The sequence below is a fragment of the Brachycentrus maculatus genome, unplaced genomic scaffold (assembly GCF_059751285.1).
Source record: "Brachycentrus maculatus isolate JH-2025_06_01 unplaced genomic scaffold, ASM5975128v1 h1tg000849l, whole genome shotgun sequence".
Lineage (NCBI taxonomy): Eukaryota > Metazoa > Arthropoda > Insecta > Trichoptera > Brachycentridae > Brachycentrus > Brachycentrus maculatus.
This window is the reverse complement of record NW_028281576.1, coordinates 296,982-319,329: the sequence shown is the minus strand read 5'-3', so window position 1 is coordinate 319,329 and position 22,348 is coordinate 296,982. Positions and strand designations below refer to the sequence as shown.

Genomic DNA, 22,348 nt, shown 5'->3' with positions numbered 1-22,348 from the left:
AAACATGCCATATTCATCATTCTACGCATGATTACGACCACACTACTCATAAGGAACTGTCACAAGAGGTATGTCACTGTCATGTATGATACCACATGATAAAAATATTGAATGATTTTGGTAGCATAAACCAAGCTAAGCTACAAAATGCCGAAAGCTCATCTACATAGCGGAACGGAAGGTCTGTTGACAGTAAAAAAATCATCTATTCTTTCACATTTTGAAATCTAAACAAAGATGAAAAATAATATGGGAGTTTGTGTATTTTTACAGGGTTTACTACCCGTAATATGCTGGTTCATGTGATCACTTTATACACGTCCGACATTCATCATTCCACTCATGAAAGATAGTATTATAAATGCCAAAAATAGTGAAGGATATTGGTACAGTAAACCAAGCTAAGACACAAAATGCCGAACCCTCTTCTAGTGGAACGTAAGGTCTGCTGACGACAGTCAACAGTCCGGCTTCTCGTGAGGAGATTAACGTGGTTTTCTCCCAGCAATAAGCAAATGCTGAGATGTTCCAGATTCGCCCACACTAGATTATCCCTCTTGTTCCCAACACAGATTAAAATAATACATCTTTTTCTATATTATTTTGTGATAACTCAGCATAGATCTGTTACGATCTGTTTAAGTGATTGATAAAATAACTATTTTATGCATTTTTGTTTGTTTAACTACATCATTTTCAGTGTTTTATGAATCCATGGTATGTTTTTGTGAATGTTTCGACCACTCAAAAGCACGTTAAATCGCAATAAAAAGCCTCACGAGCTTTTGGGTTATAAAAATACGGTTAAAGTTTAATTTCGATATAAAATACTAGCTAAGAACTTACTCTACAAGATCCTCCGCCTCTTTTTTCTTTCCACCAGCGCGTTTTAAGAATATGCAGTTTCCCTTCTTCCTGCAACTTTAGTACTGCTCCACTGATTGCGGTTCTGTATGGAGAATCTGTAAAAATAAAGGATTATATTTTTCACAAGCTAAGAGGTTTTTTTTTGTGTTAAAATACGTATATTTGTATTATTTATTCATCCTAGCCTGCTTCTTACTATTGCGGAGAGCACTTCGAGGGCACAAACTACAGAGGACGACCCGCTTACACTACATGGACCAAATTAACTCCGAAATGCAAGAACATTGGTACCATTAACCAAGGCAGGACACAAAATACTTAACCGTCTTCTAGTAGAATGGAAGTTTAACTGAGGATAGTCAACAGTCCGCCTTCTCCTGAGGAGTTTTATGTGTTTTTTTTCATAGCAATAAGCAAATGCAAAGAAATTCCTGATTGGCCCACACTACAAATTCCTCCTTTTCCCAACACAGATTCAAATAAAAAAAATTTAAAGTAAGAAGAAACAAAAAACCATAAAATGTTTTATAACCATGTACTAACTACCAAAAGCCGACAAGTCGACTTTTGGTAGTTGATGTGTTAATAAGCAATTACTAAATAATAATGGTCCGCCTCCGTAGTGTAATGGTCAGCACGCTTGGCTACCGTTCTAGAGGTCCCGGGTTCGATTCCCAAGAGGGGTAAAATAAATATAAGAGATTTTTTCACAACATTTTGAGTGTGTCCAAATACTTGTTCACAAAATCTGGATTATCTCCAATTACAGGAGTTATTTTCATATTATTTTTTGACATCTCATCAAAGATGAAGAAATTCTTCATCTTTGATGAGATGTCAAAAAAGTCATATTTTTTCAATATTACCCTGGACTGGTACCTGAAGCGGAGGGCTGATCACCTTTTCTTCATGTGTAAACGATCAAGATAACACTGCGTTTAAATGACGCAGTGCCCTATGCACCATTGGGGTGCGGATAAGGGTTTTATAAAAAAAATATTAATAATTTTAGCCGACCGGCTTTTTGCTGCCAAACGTAAACGACCAAAAACCGATTAGTCGGTTTTTCTGCTTACGTACTGGAAATAATTCACACAATCACGCAAATCACTATATCGATTTCAAAGTTGAACTTTCCATTTAAAAATGATAGTTTCTACAAACTAAAAATAAAATCAAATAAATAAGTTTTATTATTAGTGATAATGTAAAATTTTGAAGAGAATATTTTTAATAAATACGAAATGCTTCTAAAATGCTTCACAATACGACACTTCTTGCTCATAATCTCAACTGCCACTTGTTAAATTATAAATAATATTTTACGACTAAAAGTTATTTAACGTCGTGTGTATTCATATTATTTTTTGATATCTCATCAAAGATGAAGAAGAATATGGAAGTCTGGGCATTTACGGGGCTAACGACCGTCATAGGCTGGTTTAAGTGATCACTTTACACACGTGTAACATTCACCAATTCTACCCATTATTGACAACCACACTACTCAAATTCTTGGAAGTTCTATATATATGAACCAATTTAGAAACCTTGTTCATGAATCACTAGAACTTCACTAGAGACATCTATTGGTGAGATGTAAAGAAGCTTTTTAGTAAGCAGAAACTCTTATAATAGTATATTCGTTGTATTCGTGTGTATTCGTTGAAAAATTCATAATAATCAAACGATTGGTACAGAAATAATTAATGTTTTGTTAAAATGTACATTTTTTGATAGTACCTACATTAGTACAGAAAGTCCTTAAAAAGCTCTTAAGTAAATAAAGTGTGAACATGGTAAATAATAAATGAAACTTCCACCAAAAAACCGTATTGTAGCCGGTACGTTAAATTTAAGAGACGTACAAAGGATAGATAGAGCGCTTGTGCACCATACGGAATTTTACTATTAGCATTATTTCTGTTAGCATGAAAAAATTGATGATTGGCTTGTGCATTTGTCTATCTTACTCCGGATCGGTGCGCTCGATCGGTGGGCGATCACGGTGCGCGTGAAATCGATCACGCTGAACTAGTATAGTCGCTTTTATTTGAAAAAAAACCGGACTGCCGGACGGTAAAATTCCGTGCAGTGCACAAGCGCCCCAACGGCTAAAGACTGACTACGAAAGAAACAAACTAATTATTACCACATTTTGTGGCCCGTAAAAGAAAAGTTTATCATTCGTATTGTAATAGTTAACAATTCGCACAAAATACTTACTAGGTGGCATTGCGATTCCATATCCTTTTGAGTCCAGCATCCCTCCCACCTGTGTTAGCTCGCAGTTGCGTTCTATGACGTATTCTATAGAGGTAGACTCCATCAAGAAGGCGTAGCTACCCTTTCCCTTCACGACCCTTTCCACCCCCTCCACGTTGCTCGAAGTGAACACGGACGGCCTGGCCGACTCCATAAAACTCCACATTCGTTGATAAGTCGAAAAGTTTGAATCCTAGAAAAACAACGAAGGAAAAATCAACAAATAAAATGTAAATCTCAACAAATCAGCCGCATTAAAATGGATACAGTCCCCGATGTATGGTATACCTGAATAATAACTTTAATAGACCCTCGATTTGCTGACTTTTACTACTACTGTTGACCCTTATCTGTACTCAATGGTGCAAAGGGCAAAGCATTCATTTGATGCATTGTAAAGATGAACGTTAATTATTATGAAAGCAAAACGATAAATTAAAATCATAAATTGGAACCAATTTAGAATTAAATTAAATATTGGAAATATAAGACTGAAAAATCACTTTTATTTATAAGATTTAAATTATGTACTGACAATTGTTATTGGAATTGCAATAATATGTATAATAAAGTAAAAACCATTTATCTTTTCCATTTTTTTCAACTAGTGACTAGGTTTTGTCGTTACCAACTTCATCAATCTGATAATGATGATTTCATATGGAATTAAAATGGAATAAGCGACATTGTTGTTGTTTTAATATACTTGTTTTTATGAGTATGAAAGAATTTATATTTTTTATATACATATTCTCAAACCAGTAGTCATGAGGTAGAATTTTTAACTAGTTTTATATACAATGTGAACGATGAATGATAAAAAGAGTGCTTTTTTACCATACCAAAAAGTAAATAATGCTTTTAAATATGACATATTTTAGTTTATGTTTATTTTTTCTAGGATTGAAAATTTATGCACACTAAAAATAACATTAAGGAGTTTTTAAATCATATTTTTTACTAATATTTTCATTTGGTATACGGAGTGTGTGGAAGTTTTTGGTAAGGGAATGTAATTAACTATGAGTATTTTAATGTTAAGAATTTAATAAACCCTGATAATTACAATGTTCTTGTCGAAACTGATAGGTTAAAGTGTACTAATAATAAAAAAGTGGTTGAAACAAAGTTGTTTCATTTCATAAAGTTAATAAAATGTGCCACAAAGTATCTGCAAAAAACATTCAAGAATATAAAATTTACCCTGAAGAAAGCTGCAGTTGAACCGCCCCTCAGAGCGCCATACTTGATCTTCGTCTGCTTGGCTAAGTCTTCAGCGCTTTCAATGGGAGAGTCCATCCGTTCCACGGTCAAAAAAGCAGCGAGATTGGCAGTGTAGGAAGATATCATGATCAAGGTGAAGAACCACCACATTCCTGCTACCATTCTGGTCGATACAGCCCTGAAATGTGCGAACAAACTAGTAAGACACAATTTTTTTTTAGTATTAAATTTTTCATACAAAAACTCAGATGATTGTATTTATTAGGTAGTCATTAACATTTTTTTTCACTGCTATGGTAGTGACATCTATCGAACTTAACAGCAAAATAATTAAAACGTAATATTGCTAATGGCAATGACAGTGTGCTTCTTGACAAATGTTGTCACTTAGCATATTCAAAGTTTTCGATTGCGTTGCTGTTTCAAACATTATTAATATTTTCATTGTTTACAACATTTTCATTGTTTCATGAATTGTTAAATTAAACATATTGGAAATGTGTGTTTTCTATTTAATTTATTATTCATTTGAGTAGACTAAGCCACAGCAACGAGTCTTCGGATAAAGTGTAACAGTTTTACATTAAGTATTTATAGCAAAACTGTCAAATAAATTTAAAAAGTAGCGATTTTATTAAATATATTGACATCTATATATATTTGTGTTGTAAATAATGTAAATAAAACTAGAATATTTTATTTATAATTATTCCGGGACTACAAAGAAAAGCGGGTAAATATTTATTTTTATTTTATCAAAATCAAAATGAAATTTTGTGTGAAAAAAATAAAATAAAGGGAAAAAATTAAGAAATGCAGCAAAATTTAGACATCATGACTTAGAATTATTTGTTGATTTGGTACAACTTTGTGAATAACATGATAATTAAATTATTATTAACAAAACAGTTGTTAAATATCACTTGTGAATTAATTAACGTAAACACGATGTTTCGAGAACATCCATGGTTCTCAAAACTTGTCTCATTTAAAATCAAATACTATCAAAATTGGTCTTATTCAAGCTTATTATTTTTATTCAATAATAACAAATAAATCACTTAAATAATACCCATTTTGAGGACAGTAATGTAAACTTGACTAGTCTTGCTACTTAAGATGTTCTCAAAACGAGTTATATTTATATTAATAAACTCAAAAGTGATCTTAAACAACTGTTTTATTTGATATGATTACTGGATTTGCAATGCTTTAATTATGTAGCCCCGGAAATAATTATGTGCAATGGTTAACTAGACCATTGTTCACATTTTTATTGTTAACACGACTAATTTTGAGAACATTCATAATTCTCAAAATAAGTTATGTTTACATTAATATTATCATTCATATGTGGTCATAATAAAGTATTTTTAATGATAATTTAATGATTTGAAATATTTGAATTATACAGCCCCGGAAATAATTATATGAAATGGTTAAATATACCATTTTTGAATGTATTAATGTTAACACGACTAGTTTAGAGAATATTCATAGTTCTCAAAATAAGTCGTGTTTATATTAATATCTTAAAAGTGGTCATCGTCATGTATTTTATTCTCAAATAATTGAATGATTCGAAACGTTTAAATAATGTAGCCCCGGAAACAATTGTATGAATTGGTTGTCTGTAAAGTGTGTGCGTTTTATTAATAAATATTATGATATTTTTAATTCAATCCTGGTTGCTGAGCACTTACTTCGGAGCTATGTCTGAACCTTGCTGCATTAGGGAGCCGATGGTAAACCAAAGTGAGTTCAGTAGCGAAAACTGATTTTCCAATACTTGGGGCTCGTCTAGGCAGGGGTGGGGGTTGTCCCATTCGTAGGGGCTGAACCTGGGAAGGTCCAACAGAGAACGTGAGAGAAGTAAGATGGCAGGTGGAAATAAAATATAAAAATAAATGTGACAAACAAAATTATAAGACATTTTTTTAAAAATATAATCTTACCCGCTTTTACGTTGTCAGACCTTCTTGGAGCGAAAATTGTTCAAAAAAGGATTTTCTCAATTTTGTTGTTGTTTAATAGTGCTATCTACATAGAAAACACTTTGTGTAGTTGTTTATTCTATTAAAATCTTTTAATTTTATTTGGCTATTTAAACTACTTTTTTCAAACTCAATTATTCAAAAAAAGGTATTCACAGATTGCCTTGAAATTTTAACACATCGTTACATTCAAATACACTCGTGTTCTTATACACCTGTTACAGGCGTTTTTTACCCGTGAAAGATTTTAAAAAATATTTCTTTACTAAAATGGCAGCACCATCTGTTAAAAGTAAGAGTGACACAAGCAATGTTAAACTTTGTTCAAGGCAGACAGCATCTTTTTTCCAGGTTATAAAGTATTATATATTCATATGGTGAATTTTTAACATTTTAGAAATTTGTACTTCTACTTTTCTTTCTATTCCATTTAACCAGACATTTGACCATCCCCAGCAACGCGTGGTTCAGTCTGATGATCTTTAAAAATAACTGTTCACAGCTTATAGTTTTAAAAATTAACTGTTAAAAATGACTGTTAAAAATAACGGTTTAAATAACCGTTGTAAATATATTTCATTACCATGAATTGAAAAAATCCGTTTTTGAGCGATTTTGCATATTGATGGATTGAACATTATTCCTTACTTTGGGAGGAAGTCACAACTCTGCTGCATTAGGGATCCAATGGCAAACCACAGACAGTTCACCATAGAGAAGATGTTCTCCAGACGATCAGGATCAGAGGGGTTACAAGGATTTGGTTTGTGCCACTCGTACGGAGTAAACCTTCATGTAGTTATACATAAAATATTGTTATTATCAGCCAGAAAATCCTAATTAATTTTTCAGGTCTAAAAATTATAAATCATACTATTGAAATCATATTAAAACTTATAAATTAAACATATCATAAGCCAGACATAAGAAAGAAAACGACAATGCTAGAAAAAAAAACAGATTAATGTTGATTTTATAAACAATTTTTTTATTAACGTTATTCATTTTATCAGGTATTTGATTATACACCATACGGATGATATCGTAGTCATACAGGAGAAAGTGACCAACTGCAGTTTTTACAAAAACGTGATTATTAACTATTTGACATCTTACTAGCTTAATACTGCCCTGAAAAAAATCTCAGAGCGATTTTTAACTTGGAAGTATAATATTTTGACTTGTTAAAAATGACTAACTGCATTGATGTTCATTTTCTTTACAAGCAAAAGTGACCAAGTGACAGTTGGACAATATTGCCTGTTGTAACAATTTTCAACGCCATGAAGTTATGTATAGTTCTGTATGAAACATTTGACATTTAAATGTTTCTAGAGAAACAAAGTGACTAAATTCAAAGTCAAATGGCCAGTAGAGGTAAATTATTGATGAAAATATGTAAAAATCAAGAAAGAGTGATCCATATAATGTACATGAATTAAGATTTGATAAATATGTTAGATCTCAAATCTTCTTCTAACCCTTATCCGCAACTAAAGGTGCATAGGGCACTGCATCGTATTGATGCAGTGTTATCTTGATCGTTACCTATATGAAGGCAGGATGATCACTCCTGCGCTTCAGGGACCAGTCCAGGGTAATATGAAATAAATATTATAGTGTAAAATCACTAATATTTATTTTCAACCCCCCCTGGGAATCGAACCCGGGCTGGAGGACAGAGCACCAGAACCAAACTTAGATTCTGAATCTGAGTCAGATTAATACTTCTTTACTTTTTGTATATTTATTAAAAAAAAGTTATGTTATTTAAAAAAATATGTTATGTTACCAGCTAGTTTATTTTCCAAAAAAAAGTTTCTTTCTTAATTTAAATTAATAAAATAAAATGCTTTGAATTAAACTTTTGTATCTGTAACTAACGTTTCCGTTCTCATTCTAAGAATCAAATGTGACTATCTGCATTTATTCCTAAATTTTTGCCAGGAAAAAGTGACCAACTGTTTTAAGTAATTTTAAAAACTTTAGGATGTAATTTTTCAAAAATATTTTTTACTCATTTCAATATTGGTAAACATTTCTTTTCACACAAAAATAATCACAATCGTGAATACATTATTTGTTTGTTTTTAATTGATAACAAAAGTGTAAAAACGTTTAAATGGCCCTCCTGAACATTTTACGTTTTGTCAGTTGGTCACTTTCTCCTGTACGACTACGATATATGTATATATAATATTATTTATGATTATTTATATAAAAAATAATCAAGTAACAATTCTCACGCCACTTTTTCGTAAGGGTAGACATAGAGAATAGGATGCCATACCACTGTTTTTTCAAACAATCTTAGCCTCTTTTGCATCTTCTCATATATACTCGCCGATTATCCTGACTCTTTTTTCAAGTATTCGACACACTTGATCATGCCAAGTTTTCCTCGGTCTTACTGTGCTCTCATTTCTACTACATTCGCCTCATTAATTTGTTTTACCGTTCTTTACTTACTCATTCGTTCCGTAAGTTCAAAACACCATCTCAAAACACTTTTTTTTTCTTCATTTTATCGATACGATAATGTTCTTATAAGCCTTGCATTTTTCTTTATATACCTACCTATATTTAAATGTATGAAAGTTTGTTGGTGTGTTATAAATGTGAAACTGTGTATTTGTCCTATGTATACAACTCATGGAAGTATTGAAGGTATATGTACATATATAAGTGTTATTTTTTGACATCTCATCAAAGATGAAGAAGAATATGGAAGTCTGGGCATTTACGGGGCTGACGACCGTCATCGGCTGGTCGTCAGCCCCGTAAATGCCCAGACTTCCATATTCTTCTTCATCTTTGATGAGATGTCAAAAAATGATATGAAAATAACTCCTGTAATTGGAGATAATCCAGATATTGTGAACAAGTATTTGGACACTTTCAAAATATTGTACATATATAAGAATGGATATGTCCTTTTTTTAAATAAATAAATAAAAAATACACAAAATAATGAAGCTGAAACAATGGCTCTGCTTCATTTCAGAGGTAGGCGTTGTTCAACTACTGAAAGTCACGTAAATTCTAGCACATAAAGTTTGATTAACATAAACACAATACGATTACAGTATTATTACGTATATACGTATAAGACGTGAGTTTCCTGAAATAATTTTCCAACTACTGAGAAAAGCTTTGTTTGATCGGGCTGTAGTGCTGAAGCGTACTTTGAATGCTGGCAACTCAAAGGGAATTATTTACGAAACTGAAACAATATCAGAGACGATGTTGAGATGTTTCAATATTACTTCACACGCTGTTTAATAATCAGAATATTCACATCCCCTAGGCATGGCTGAGAAACTATTAAGCCCTATTTTATAAACATGAAAAAGTGCATTTTTTATGTAAATACATAAATTATTACAGCTACGAAAGTTTATTGTATCATTTTATAAATTTGGTATTTGATATTAAGAATTTCAATTTAATTTAAATATGAAATATTAAAATCAGTTACTGATTTTTAGGGTCAAAAAAATTTAATTCAGAGTTAATTAATTTAATTATTACTTCCTTTTGACTACCATTACGCCGTTTCCCCGCAGGAGAAGGAGAGGATGGAACGCCACCCTCTTCTTTCCTGACGTACACTCATAGCTTTCTTCATATGCACACGCAGACTTTTGACACCACCAGATTTTAGGTCCTTTTAAACCTTATCACTTCATGCGAGAAAAATTTAAAAAATAAAAAAAGTGTCCTTATCATTATCTTTTTTGCAACCAATGCATTGGATGCTGTTTGCCTCTATTGACGTATCATTATCGCGATCGTTAATCGAATAAAGGCAAGGTGAACAGACTTTGTTAAATTTCGAAAAATAAGTAATTACTTTAGTGAAATTTTGTCCACCTCCAAAGTGTAATGGTCAGCACGCTCGGCTACCATTCTGGAGGTTCCGGGTTCGATTCCCAGGGGGGGTCAAATAAATAAAAGTGATTTTTTCACTCTAATATTTATTCAATATCACCCTGGACTGGTACCTACCTGAAGCGGAGGCCTGATCACCTTTCCTTCACGTGTTAACGATCAAAATAACACTGCGTTTATATGCAGTGCACTATGCACCATTGGGGTGTAGATAAGGGTTTGAAAAAGTGAAATTTAGATAAACGGTAGATTAAAAAAAAAGGTTTATGTATGAATCTAGGAATGACACGATTTGTACGTTTAGTACGATTTAAATCATTTTTTTTCTTAGTTATATGAAGAGAACATGTCGCTCACTCCTTTCAAGAACGTCATAAATAAAAAAAACTTGATTTCTCAGGAGAACGTTTTTAAAGTTTAAAAATATAATACAATATATTAAAAATTAATATCAAGCCACTTTTTGAAATTTTTACTGTGCAACACATCTTTTAATGTAATTTTCTCTATTTGAAAAATATTTAGTATATTTAAAAAATACTTAAACAATACCTTTTCTTCAAAATGCGAAAACCACACTTTCTGCCTTGTAGCGGGTAAATATTAAGTTAAAAATATGCCGCTTTTTTCGGGATATAGTACATTTTTTGGGCATTCCGAAAACACGCACAACTGAAAATGGACGATTTTTGATTTACGACGTTCTTGAGAGGAGCGAGCGATGTATGAATAATCCAACGTTACCTCGCCAGAATGAACAGGAGGACAGAAACGCCGAGGTACGCGGTGGCCATGTAGATCCATACATCCAGAGAGAGCGGCGAGAGGAAAGAGAAGAGGTTCGGGGGCTGCTTTATGGGCTTCCTGTACAGCACCGAAATACCCAGGTTCATGAATGGCATCGTGAAGTCCACCATTTGCTCGCTGAAAAGAGAAAGCAAATAACGTTACTTCCTGAAAGACATTAATATTTTTGTTCTGTGCATTGAAATATTTTTATTTGCTGTTTTAGGGACCGATTAGAGGATTCGATAAATAATATATTCAGTCCGTTCTGAAAGAAATTGTCCATAAACAATCTTGCTGACGTCATCAGCTTATTTATTTTTTTCAAACATGAAATATTATTTTATTATGCTTAATTATTTTTTCTATTTTTCTATTTGTTCGGGAATTGTACAGCTTTATATTTTAAAAAGAATCAAATAAAAAAAACGTTACATTAACAAAAATAAATATAACATTACATTAACAAAAACAAAAGCAAATTAAACAATTTCACATTTAAGTTATAATAACTGTTAAATCATCTATAATAATAATAAAACCATTACGCACCCCAATGGTGCATAGGGCACTGCTTCATATAAACGCAGTGTTATATCGATCGTTTACACATGAAGGAAAGGTGATCAGCCCTCCACTTCAGGTACCAGTCCAGTTTAATATTGAATAAATATTAGAGTGAAAAAATAACTTATTTTTATTAAACCCCCCTGGAAATCGAACCGGGGACCTCCAGAACGGTAGCTAAGCATGCTGACCATTTTACTACGGAGGCGGACGATTAAATCATTAAGAGATTAAAAAAATATAAAAAAAAAGTTGAATAGTGCGTGTGAGGAAGCGAGTAAATGGGTATATGTACCTACAATACTCGTAATAAAGAACACAAAACAATCAAAGTCAACAAATATATTATTTTTTTACATCTCATCAAAGATGAAGAAGAATGTGGAAATCTGGGCATTTACGGGGCTGACGACCGTCAAACGTTGGTTTAAGTGACCACTTCACACACGTGTAACATTCACCAATTCTACCCATTATTGACAACCACACCACTCAAATTCTTGTTGTGTAAACTGTCTAGCCTCCCGAAAGTCTAATAATGTCAGTTACAATGAAACTCGGTCACTGGTCAAATAAACTCGTAAGTATATAATTTATATTTGAAGCACTAACTTTGTGATTTTCCATTTGTTAATTAAAGTGTAACTTTGTTTTAAAATCACTATAAATATTTTATTATAACTTAAATATAATATCTACCGGTTTCGAAGCTAACGGCTTCTTTATCAAGACTTGATAAAGAAGCGGTCAGCTAAAATAAATAAATAAAAATATTTGTAGTGATTTTAAAACAAAGTAACATTTTAATTACAAAATAAAAGTATCCGTTGGGTGAATTGTCTAGCGTCTGGTATAATTGTTTAATAAAAAATTAATATATTTTTACACATTAATAGTTCACAAATTCACTTCTATATTTATTTTAAAAACATAAAAAAATATCCCGTTTTAACATTTCCTGTACGTGGTACATATAAATAAAGGGTGAAGTTTGAGATGTAGTATAAAACTCTAAATAGATTTGTTTCAAAAAGTTACTTGGCAATATAATAGAAGAGATTTATCACTAACTATTTGTAGCTTTAGTCCTAAATTTATATCATATTTCAAATTTAATACAACTTATACAATCAAACAATATTCAGATTTGAATCAAGTGCACTTATTTCTACGACCCCGTAAGTGAAGTTTTACGTACTTCCAATGACAATACAGGTTCGGGAACATATTCCCGTAACTCGGAGACCGCAAACGGTGCAACTTTAACGTTATTGGGGCACATTAACGATCATGTAATGAACGTACGTACCGCTGTTTCTACGCTGGAACACGTGCTTGAGCCGTGTTCAACGTAAATTTAGCACAGGTCTTTTACTATTATAGTGCACCAGGAAAATACGTGATTCAGTTTTTTAAAATACCCTATTCTTTAAAAATAAAATGAATATACTGATTAAAGTATATGAGTAAGTAAGATGTAGCTAATAATAGTAATGCCTAACAGAGAAATCTAAACTTACTAACAGCATACAAAGGAGTCGTGGTAGTAACCTTAAAATTTGAATGTGAATCATGGAGTTAGCAAAGGCAGGATGAAAGAAGGCTGGAAAAATGTAAAGGAGGCGAATTTGTTTGAAGTTATATGATAGATGTAAATGTATAGTATTGTCATCAGAAGAATACAAATACAATACGGATTTCTGATGGATGGAAATTTAATAATTTGAATGTATTGACAATAACAGGTTTCAGTATTCTGTAAACACCAAAGAAATTAACATAAAGATATGCATATTTCAACAAAACTCGACAGAGATGAAAAAGTTGTTTGAAAAATATGATATTTCGGGTATTTGCAGGACTATTACGATGTCATTGGCACATTTTAGTGATTATTATTTACATTCAATATTCCATCACTTTGTTAAACCTTGATACAATGATATAAATATTTATGTTATTGAGTAAAATCCAGCATTTGCGAATACATATTTGGACATTATAAAAAAAACCCTGAAGGATATTACTAGATATTTTATTGTTATGTTTTTATTTTCTTTTTGAGGTATGTTTTGTTCAAGGTGTAAATATATTTAAAAATTATGTAAATTAAGTGTACATTATAGCTTATATTGGTGAAATATAAGCTAATTAAAGAAATAAAAAAAATGTTTTCTCAAAATCATCGATGAAAAATATGTAAGGGCGAAAGTATAAACAATTGTTTTTACGTAACACATTTTTTCTACCTTTTATTTCAATCAAATAACACAGAACAGGAGACTCTAATTCAACTTCATCCTGCAGGTGTTGTGTTTCGCAAGAAAATATTATATTTTAACCAAATAAGAATACCTGATACTCTTTTATATGCTAATCATAACTACAAGGGGAGAAATTAAAGTCTCCTTTTGTCTAAATAAGCACTTTGTTTACAAAGCTTTACAAGTACTCTAGTGGGAAAGGTAATTGTAATATTTTAAGAGGTTTTTCAGTGAGTACTGAGAACGGGAAGTCATTCACGAGTAATTTCAGCCCCTCACTTTTCAGCATACTTTGTATCAAGAAGGCTATTAGCACTAGGTTTACGTTTCATTTACAAGTATGTTTGTGTACATGGGAAATGCTTTAAGGAAACTCAGGTTTAAGATATTGCTTCTTAAACCAGTTTCAGTTTAAACAACGCTTAAATCCTTGCTCTAGCAGCGACATTGTTCAGACGTATAAAAGCATAGTTAAATATTTCATAATTTCATCTGAAAATTACCTTTTTGTAATTTTAATTATGTATTTTAATTAAAAGATCTAGTATTTAAATTGTAAAAAATACAAAAATCATGATTTATATAACGCAATCGTATTTTAAATGTAATTATTTAAATGTATTTCTGAATGTAAAATTGAGTCAAGTATAGTCTTGTAAAACTCAAATTAACGTGGTACATCGTTATATTGTGTTGTTTAATGTATGTAACCTCATGTGACAAATATACACCCAAGAAAAAAAATCAGATGCGAGATCGAAGATGTCGTTAGGTGGGGAAGGCAACGAAGGAGACAATGGTATGCGCATGTGAGGAGAATGGAACCATCCAGATTCCCCCACATCGCACTGTACGGCCAACCCCATGGTACACAGACAACTCCTGGGCAGACCACCAAAGAGATGGATCGATAACTGGGAATCGACATCGCAGGAGGCATTAACCTCCTGCGATGTCGCCTTAAAAAGGAAGAAGCCTATAACAAGAAGAAGAAGAAGCAGAAGTCTTATGCAACATCGCTTAGTATGACCCTACTAAGGCTCTAACTTTATAACTTTTAAAAACTGTTCCTTCTTGTGAGTGGGTTTACTCTTAACGTTTAACGAAAATATAATTTCAAAAGTGAGAAGTAAACAAAAATATGCGTATAAATTCTTAAAAATAATATTACCAACAATTGTATTAAGCTTTAAAATATTAATTCTCTAAAATATGGCCATGTCAATAAATTCTTCCTTTCCCAGAAAATAAATATAAGGGTACATACCTACATCCCCCATTAGCTACTGTTGTCTCCCATAAATTATTGCTGCACGTGTTAAAACCGTCACTTAGAATTGTATAGCTACATAAGGACCGTAGTCCATTTGATCTTCACATTCGTTTGATAATGCCCTAACAAGGCGAAACAATTGTCACAGTATAATTCTTTATGTGTTTTTGTTAGTAAAATACAACTTAGTAGACTCAAAAAATCTGTGTTTGATTTAAAATTAATACATAAAAAAACAGTCGCTTTTCTAACTCATTCAATATTCCATTTCACCTTTGAATCAAAGTTAGTTTCAATTAAACTGTATTCGGGAAAGACACAAAGTTCCCCTAGAGCCATTCCTCTACGACCAAGAGTAGGGAGAAAGTAGTGTTAGATGATAATGTCCCAAAGTTTGCGGTACTGATTAAGAGCAAACTGAATTCTACCATATAAACAGTTTACCTGCAGTTTGCACTAAAATTTCCTCCAAGGATACAACCGGAAACTAAACTTAAAGCTCATTATGCAGAACTAAACTATCACAAAATTATTGTTTAACAAAAACTGCCTTTACCATTTCCTAAAAATTTATATTGTAAATTAAAAAACAATTTTTTTTTCTAATTATAAATAAATAAATAAATTAAGTTTATTATTGAAATGCTTTATTTGAATTGTCGTATTATTAAGTTTTGATAAAATAGTTTTAAATTCTTTTGAATTGTAATATTTATTTAAAAGAAATATTTATTAAAAAGTGGTTATAACAAACTTATTTAATTTTATAAAGTTTATAAAATGTGCCACACAGTATCTGGTGAAAAAATTCAAGAAAAGAAATATTCATATTTGTTTTGAAAAAAAAACTTATTTTTTCATTACAAAAACAATGTTGAATGCAAAATGTTCAATTGCGTCAAATTTTAACTGGGCTTAGTGAAAATCAAGTTGCGGGCTATCGATTATCCCGTCCTTATAAATGTAAAAACGTTTGTTTTGATGAAAAGTACCTATTTTCAATTAAGTTTTACTTAGTAAATCCCAAAATTTCTTAAAACCTACTGCGACACGTGTTTGGATGCATTCCGCATCATTTTCAAACACGATTTTAATCGTTATATGGACATAAGGCTCTCCAACCATACGTCAGATAACCTGTTCGTGCTGACTTATATAACACAGGTACAGTGTATGAAGTTTATTTCATAGGTCATTTTTCTATTTGTATACATATATTTATATTTTTATATGTAAATATATATATATATATATATATATATATATATATATATATATATATATATATATATATATATATATATATATATATATATATATATATATATATATATATATATATATATATGTATATATATATATATATATATATATATATATATATATATATATATATATATATATATATATATATATCTATGTATATATATATATATATATATTTATATATATTTATATATATATTTATATATATATATATATATATATATATAAATATATATTTATATATATATATATATATATATATATATATATATATTTATATATATATGTATGATCTTATTTTGTACAAGAATTATTAGAATTTTCACGAGTTACATCTATTGGTGAGACGTAAAAACTTTTTTAGTGAGCAGAAACTATTATATTTATAAAGTTCTTCTTCATATATGTTGAGATGTCGAAAAATAACATGAAAGTACCTACATTTAGAATAAGTGAGCTCTAACGAGATTTGATAATAAACCGCGTTGTGGCCAATTCATTACATGGGTCATTTATCACTGCATCACTTAGCTGTATGTAGGGGGTAGTTAGTACCCCCGCTACATGCGTCTTGCATCGGCTAAGAGGGGAATCCGACATGCATTTAATCAAGTTAATTGCCACGCCCGCCAATCCGAATCCATGCCACTTGACAAATGCCATCCACCATTCACGGCTTGTACCTAATGGAGTGGAAATACTTTGTCAAATTGGTACATTGCTTGCCGAAAGCGTAAGTGGATGGGGGAATTTCTAATTAAATCAACATATCTTATCTACATAAGCACGAGACATATTCTTAATTAAGAACGTATTTTCTTTTTACTGTTAAAATCTACTACCTCAATAATGACTTTTTCCTCAGGAATCTTTTTCAGATTATTTTTTGACATTTCATCAAAGATGAAGAAGAATATGGAAGTCTTGGCATTTACGGGGCTTACGACCGTCATAGGCTGGTTTAAGTGATCACTTTAGACACGTGTAACATTCACCAATTCTACCCATTATTGACAACCACACTACTCAAATTCTTGGAAGTTCTATATATATGAACCAATTTAGAAACTTTGTTCTTGAATCACTAGAACTTCACTAGAGACATCTATTGGTGAGATGTAAAGAAGCTTTTTTATTAAGCAGAAACTCTTATATTAGTATGTGAGATCCGAATCCCGGATTATAATCACACACATGAGAAACGCCAGAAAATACCATTTCTGTCATTCATTCTTATTTCCACTACGTTCACCTCATTAATTATTTACCATATTTTATTTTATTTTATTTATTTCTTTATTTTTATTATTGGAAAACCAACAGAATATTTCGACAAAAATAACATAATATGATAAAATATAAAAAAAAAATCCAATTCCAATTATAGGTTTCCACCTAGGAAATCTAAAAATAAAACAATTTAAATAAACTGTCATAAAAGTATAACTGTGTAAAACATTTCTTTATCAACTGGTCAAATAGACATCAACAATATTTCTTTTTAACGTATTAAAAGTAACATTATTGACGTCTTTTTCATTAAGCATTTCATTGCACATATCGCTCACTCCTTTCAAGAACGTCAATTATCAAAAATCGTCAATTTTCAGTTGTGCATGTTTTCGGAATGCCCAGAAAATGTACTATATCCCAGCAAAACAGGAATATTTTTAACTTAATATTTACCCGCTACAGGGCAGAAAGTGTTGTTTTTGCCTTTTAAAGAAAATGTATTGTTTAATTATTTTTTAAAATATACTAAATATTTTTCAAATGGAGAAAAAACATTCAGGTTTTACCTAAAAAGATCTGTTGCACAGTAAAAAGTTCAATAAGTGGCTTGATATTTATTTTTAATACATTGTATTATATTTTTAATCTTAAAAACGTTCTCCTGAAAAATCAAGTTTTTTGATTTATGAGGTTCTTGAAAGGAGTGAGCGATATCGCAGGCTCGATTTAAAAATGAATTTTGGAAGGACTTGGATTTTAATTCATTCATATGGCCACACCGTTGCAACTCACCTTTTTAAAAAATACATATATTCATAAGATGACCTCAGCGTTGCATACTTATGACCCCCTATAGCGATTTTCAGTGCATTCACATACATCATTGATTATAAACGTACAGAATATCGTATTTTGAGCTTCACTCGAAAGTTCGAATGTATTGTATATTCACAATAAAATGGGTACACAATTTTATATATTTCTCATACTTTTCGCTACTCAGTTCTTAAAAGTTTCCTTTGCAAATATAAGACAGGAAACCTGTAGCTTTTGTATCAGTTTCGAAAATGTAGCTGTTAACTTTCTGTGTACTTAATCTTTACAATTTTATGAATTTTTCTGTTAAAAGGGTCTGATCTGATATTTTGAAATTCGTTATGAAACTTTAGAAAATAAAACTTGAATTTAAAATTCTTCTTCAATATGACAATGACTTAAGCCTCCCCCCCATGGTATTTGTTCCCACTGAAAAAAAAACAGGTCCTTCCCCCTCTTTATCGTTCAACAAAGTACAATTCTAAAACTAAGACTTAGTTTCATTTAGTGTTTGAAAATGATGCGGAATGCATTTAAATTGTGTCATAATGTAATTGAAGAAAAAGTGTTATTTCATTTTTTTTCATTCAAACCATGATCCGCACACAATGGTGCATAGGGCACTGCATCATATAAACGCAGTGTTATCTTGATCGTAAAGACATGAGGAAAGGCGAAAAGCCCTCCGCTTCAGGTATATAGGTCTAGGGTAATATTGAATAAATATTAGAGTGAAAAAATCACTTAAATTTATTTGACCCTCCCTGGGAATCGAACCCGGGACCTCCGGAACGGTAGCTGAGCGTGCTGACTATTACACTACGGAGGTGGACAAAGTGGTATTTACTAAGCAAAATTTGCCAAGTAATTAAAAAAATGTCTGCCTCCGTAGTGTAATGGTCAGCACGCTCGGCTACCGTTCTGTAGGTCCCGGATTCGATTCCCAGGGGGGTTTAAATAAATATAAGTGATTTTTTCACTGTAATATTTATTCAATTTTACCCTGGACTGGTACCTGAAGTGGAGTGCTGATCACCTTTCCTTCTTGTGTAAACAATCAAGATAACACTGCGTTAAATGACGCAGTGCCCTATGCACCATTTGGGTGATAGGGTTAAGGATAAGGATAAGGGTTTTATTATTATTAATCAAAAAACAATCCTTACCTAAAAGACGTCTTCATTGTTTGTTGCACGTTTTACTTTGTGTATACTATCCTATATTTTGACATACTAAGTTACATATACATATTATAATAAACGAATATTACTCGTTAAAATCACAATTTACAAGAGGGATTTGTAAATACTCTAGAACATGAATTGAAATGGCATCGGACGTCCATTTTATAAATGTATCTACAGGATAAAGGCATATTTGATATGAAATAATGCAAAGTTTTTATACAAAGGACGAACTATTGCAGTGAATGGAATACGATCCGTATTCAAAAGATTTAATTTTGGTCCTTTTTTGTTCAAACATCATACATGTCCTTTATATGAATGATGTAAAAGGAATTCAGAAATTATTTCGGACTTCATTCAATATCATCTTCTATCTGGATAAAATATTACAGGCAATATCCTTGCTACAATGATTAAAGAAAACACTTGTTTTTTAGCACTTGAGTTTTATTATAGACTTCATGTTTCAGAAGTTAAACTTTCATCATTCAGGTCTGTATAATAACGTTATTATACAGACCTGAATGATGGAAGTTTAACTTCTGAAACATGTAGTCATTAATAAAACTCAAGTGGTATAAAACAAGTGTTTTCTTTAATCATTGTAACATGTCTTACCACAAAGTTAATGCTGAAACAATTGATAAAATATCCTTGTGCCTAAATTTACGAGTAAATCCAATTTTCGATCATGCATAAAAATATCACCATTTACTCCATATTTTGGTAATTATTTTAAAGTCATAGCATGTCAAATAAACAATGGTGTTCACGTTCTGGATAAATCTTATCAATGTATTTTTGCAACATTTTGAGTGTGTCCAAATACTTGTTCACAAAATATGGATAATCTCCAATTACAGGAGTTTTTTCATATTATTTTTTGACATATCATCAAAGATGAAGAAGAATACGGAAGTCTGGGCATTTACGGGTCTGACGACCGTCATAGGCTGGTTTAAGTGATCGTTTACACACGTGTAACATTCACCAATTCTACCCATTATTGACAACTATACTACTCAAATTCGTGGAAGTTCTATATATATGAACCAATTTAGAAACCTTGTTCTTGTTACACGTGTGTAAAGTGATCACTTAAACCAGCCTATGACGGTCGTCATCCCCGTAAATGCCCAGACTCCCGTATTCTTCTTCATCTTTGATGAGATGTCAAAAAATAATGTATTTTTATACTGAATTTATAAATAAATATGATAATATAACAAGTGAAAAATCATTATTAATAAAATTAAGTCAAAATTTACATAAAGTTGGTCAAGAGGCTCATATTTGTTTTCAACGTCTTTCACAATCATAAACGAGTACGGGTATGCAAACAAAAATGCCTTAACCATCGACAACTTTGGCTAGTGGTTGGTTGAGTTGGCTACCGTGCCGGAGATCCCGGGTATTCTTAGTGGAGTCGTCAAAATAAATACTGGTAATTTTTTTACTAACATATTACTTTTTTATTACATATTATTAGTTATCTTGAATGCAGAAATGATCGTTTTACCATTTTATTCAAAATATTTTACTAAAGTCATTAATATTCATGCATTATCAAAGTTTTACTTGGTAAATACCTCTATCTTAAAATCTATTGTGACACATGTTTCAATGCATTCCGCATCATTTTAAACACCATGTACAGTGTTTTAAAATGTTGCGGAATTTTTGAAACACAAATCACAGTGGATTATAAGAACAAGTGATATTTAATACGTGAAATTTAAATTAAAACTTATATTCAAATTATATATTAAAATTTCGGCAGCATATTAACGTACAAATATGCTGCCGAAATTTTAATAGTGTCGCTGTTAATCATGCATAGAATGGTGAATGTTACACTTGTGTCCAATAATTACTTAAACCAGTGTATGACAGGTCATAAAATATTGACATAGATTACTCCTAAGTAAAGAAAAATCTGGAATTCATGAACTTTTTTGACTTAAATATTGTTCATTCATCAAATTATTTTTACGGTGAAAACAAAATGTTCACTAAAATATTTCCAATTTTCAAAACGTAAAAGGACCTGTTATGGTCTTAATATGACAGATCAAGGATAATATTTTGAGAAGGGTGGAAAACTTATTAGAAAATATTGCCTCAACTACCCACGAAAACATCGCAGCTTCGAAATATTTCAATAAATTGAAAGCTTGTTTTATTTTGAAGTAACTTTACTTGTCGATTTTCTTGAAAGACAAACGTTATTTTTGTATCTTCAATCTTTTATTTCTCAACCTGTTGTAAGTAAAGCCTCTTCTTATAATAATGCTGACAAGGCTTGACGAGGGTATAATATATATTTATGTACCTGGAAGGCCATGAGGACATCATTTTCATTCATAATGGAACTTATCACACGTTACTGTTTGATATTTTAGAAAGAAAAAATAAATAAATAAAAATGAAACGTATTTCATTCATATAATTTATATTTATTACTAACTTTGTGATTTTCCATTTTATAATTAAAATGTTACTTTGTTTTAAAATCACTATAAATATTTTATTATAACTTAATTCTAATATCTACCAGTTTTGACGCTAACCGCTTCTTTGTCGAACAGTAATCAGTCTTGATAAAGAAGCGGTTAGTTTCGAAACCGGTAGACAATATAATTAAGTTATAATAAAATGTTTATAGAGATTGAAAAACAAAGTTACATTTCATTATATTTTATTTAACCTGTATTC

At 31.1% G+C, this 22,348-nt stretch overlaps 1 protein-coding gene across 1 annotated transcript in view; it reads right to left on the bottom strand.

The window, feature by feature from the left end:
• KaiR1D (Kainate-type ionotropic glutamate receptor subunit 1D) overlaps window positions 1-22,348 on the bottom strand; it is a 226,646-nt gene that overhangs the window by 1,451 nt on the left and 202,847 nt on the right. The window contains exons 12-16 of the mRNA XM_088275369.1: window positions 10,986-11,165; window positions 6,060-6,197; window positions 4,336-4,534; window positions 3,094-3,325; window positions 847-962 (exon numbers count right to left, since the gene is read on the bottom strand). Of these exons, the coding sequence (XP_088131495.1) occupies window positions 847-962; window positions 3,094-3,325; window positions 4,336-4,534; window positions 6,060-6,197; window positions 10,986-11,165 (865 nt within the window). The remainder of the gene's footprint in view (window positions 1-846; window positions 963-3,093; window positions 3,326-4,335; window positions 4,535-6,059; window positions 6,198-10,985; window positions 11,166-22,348) is intronic.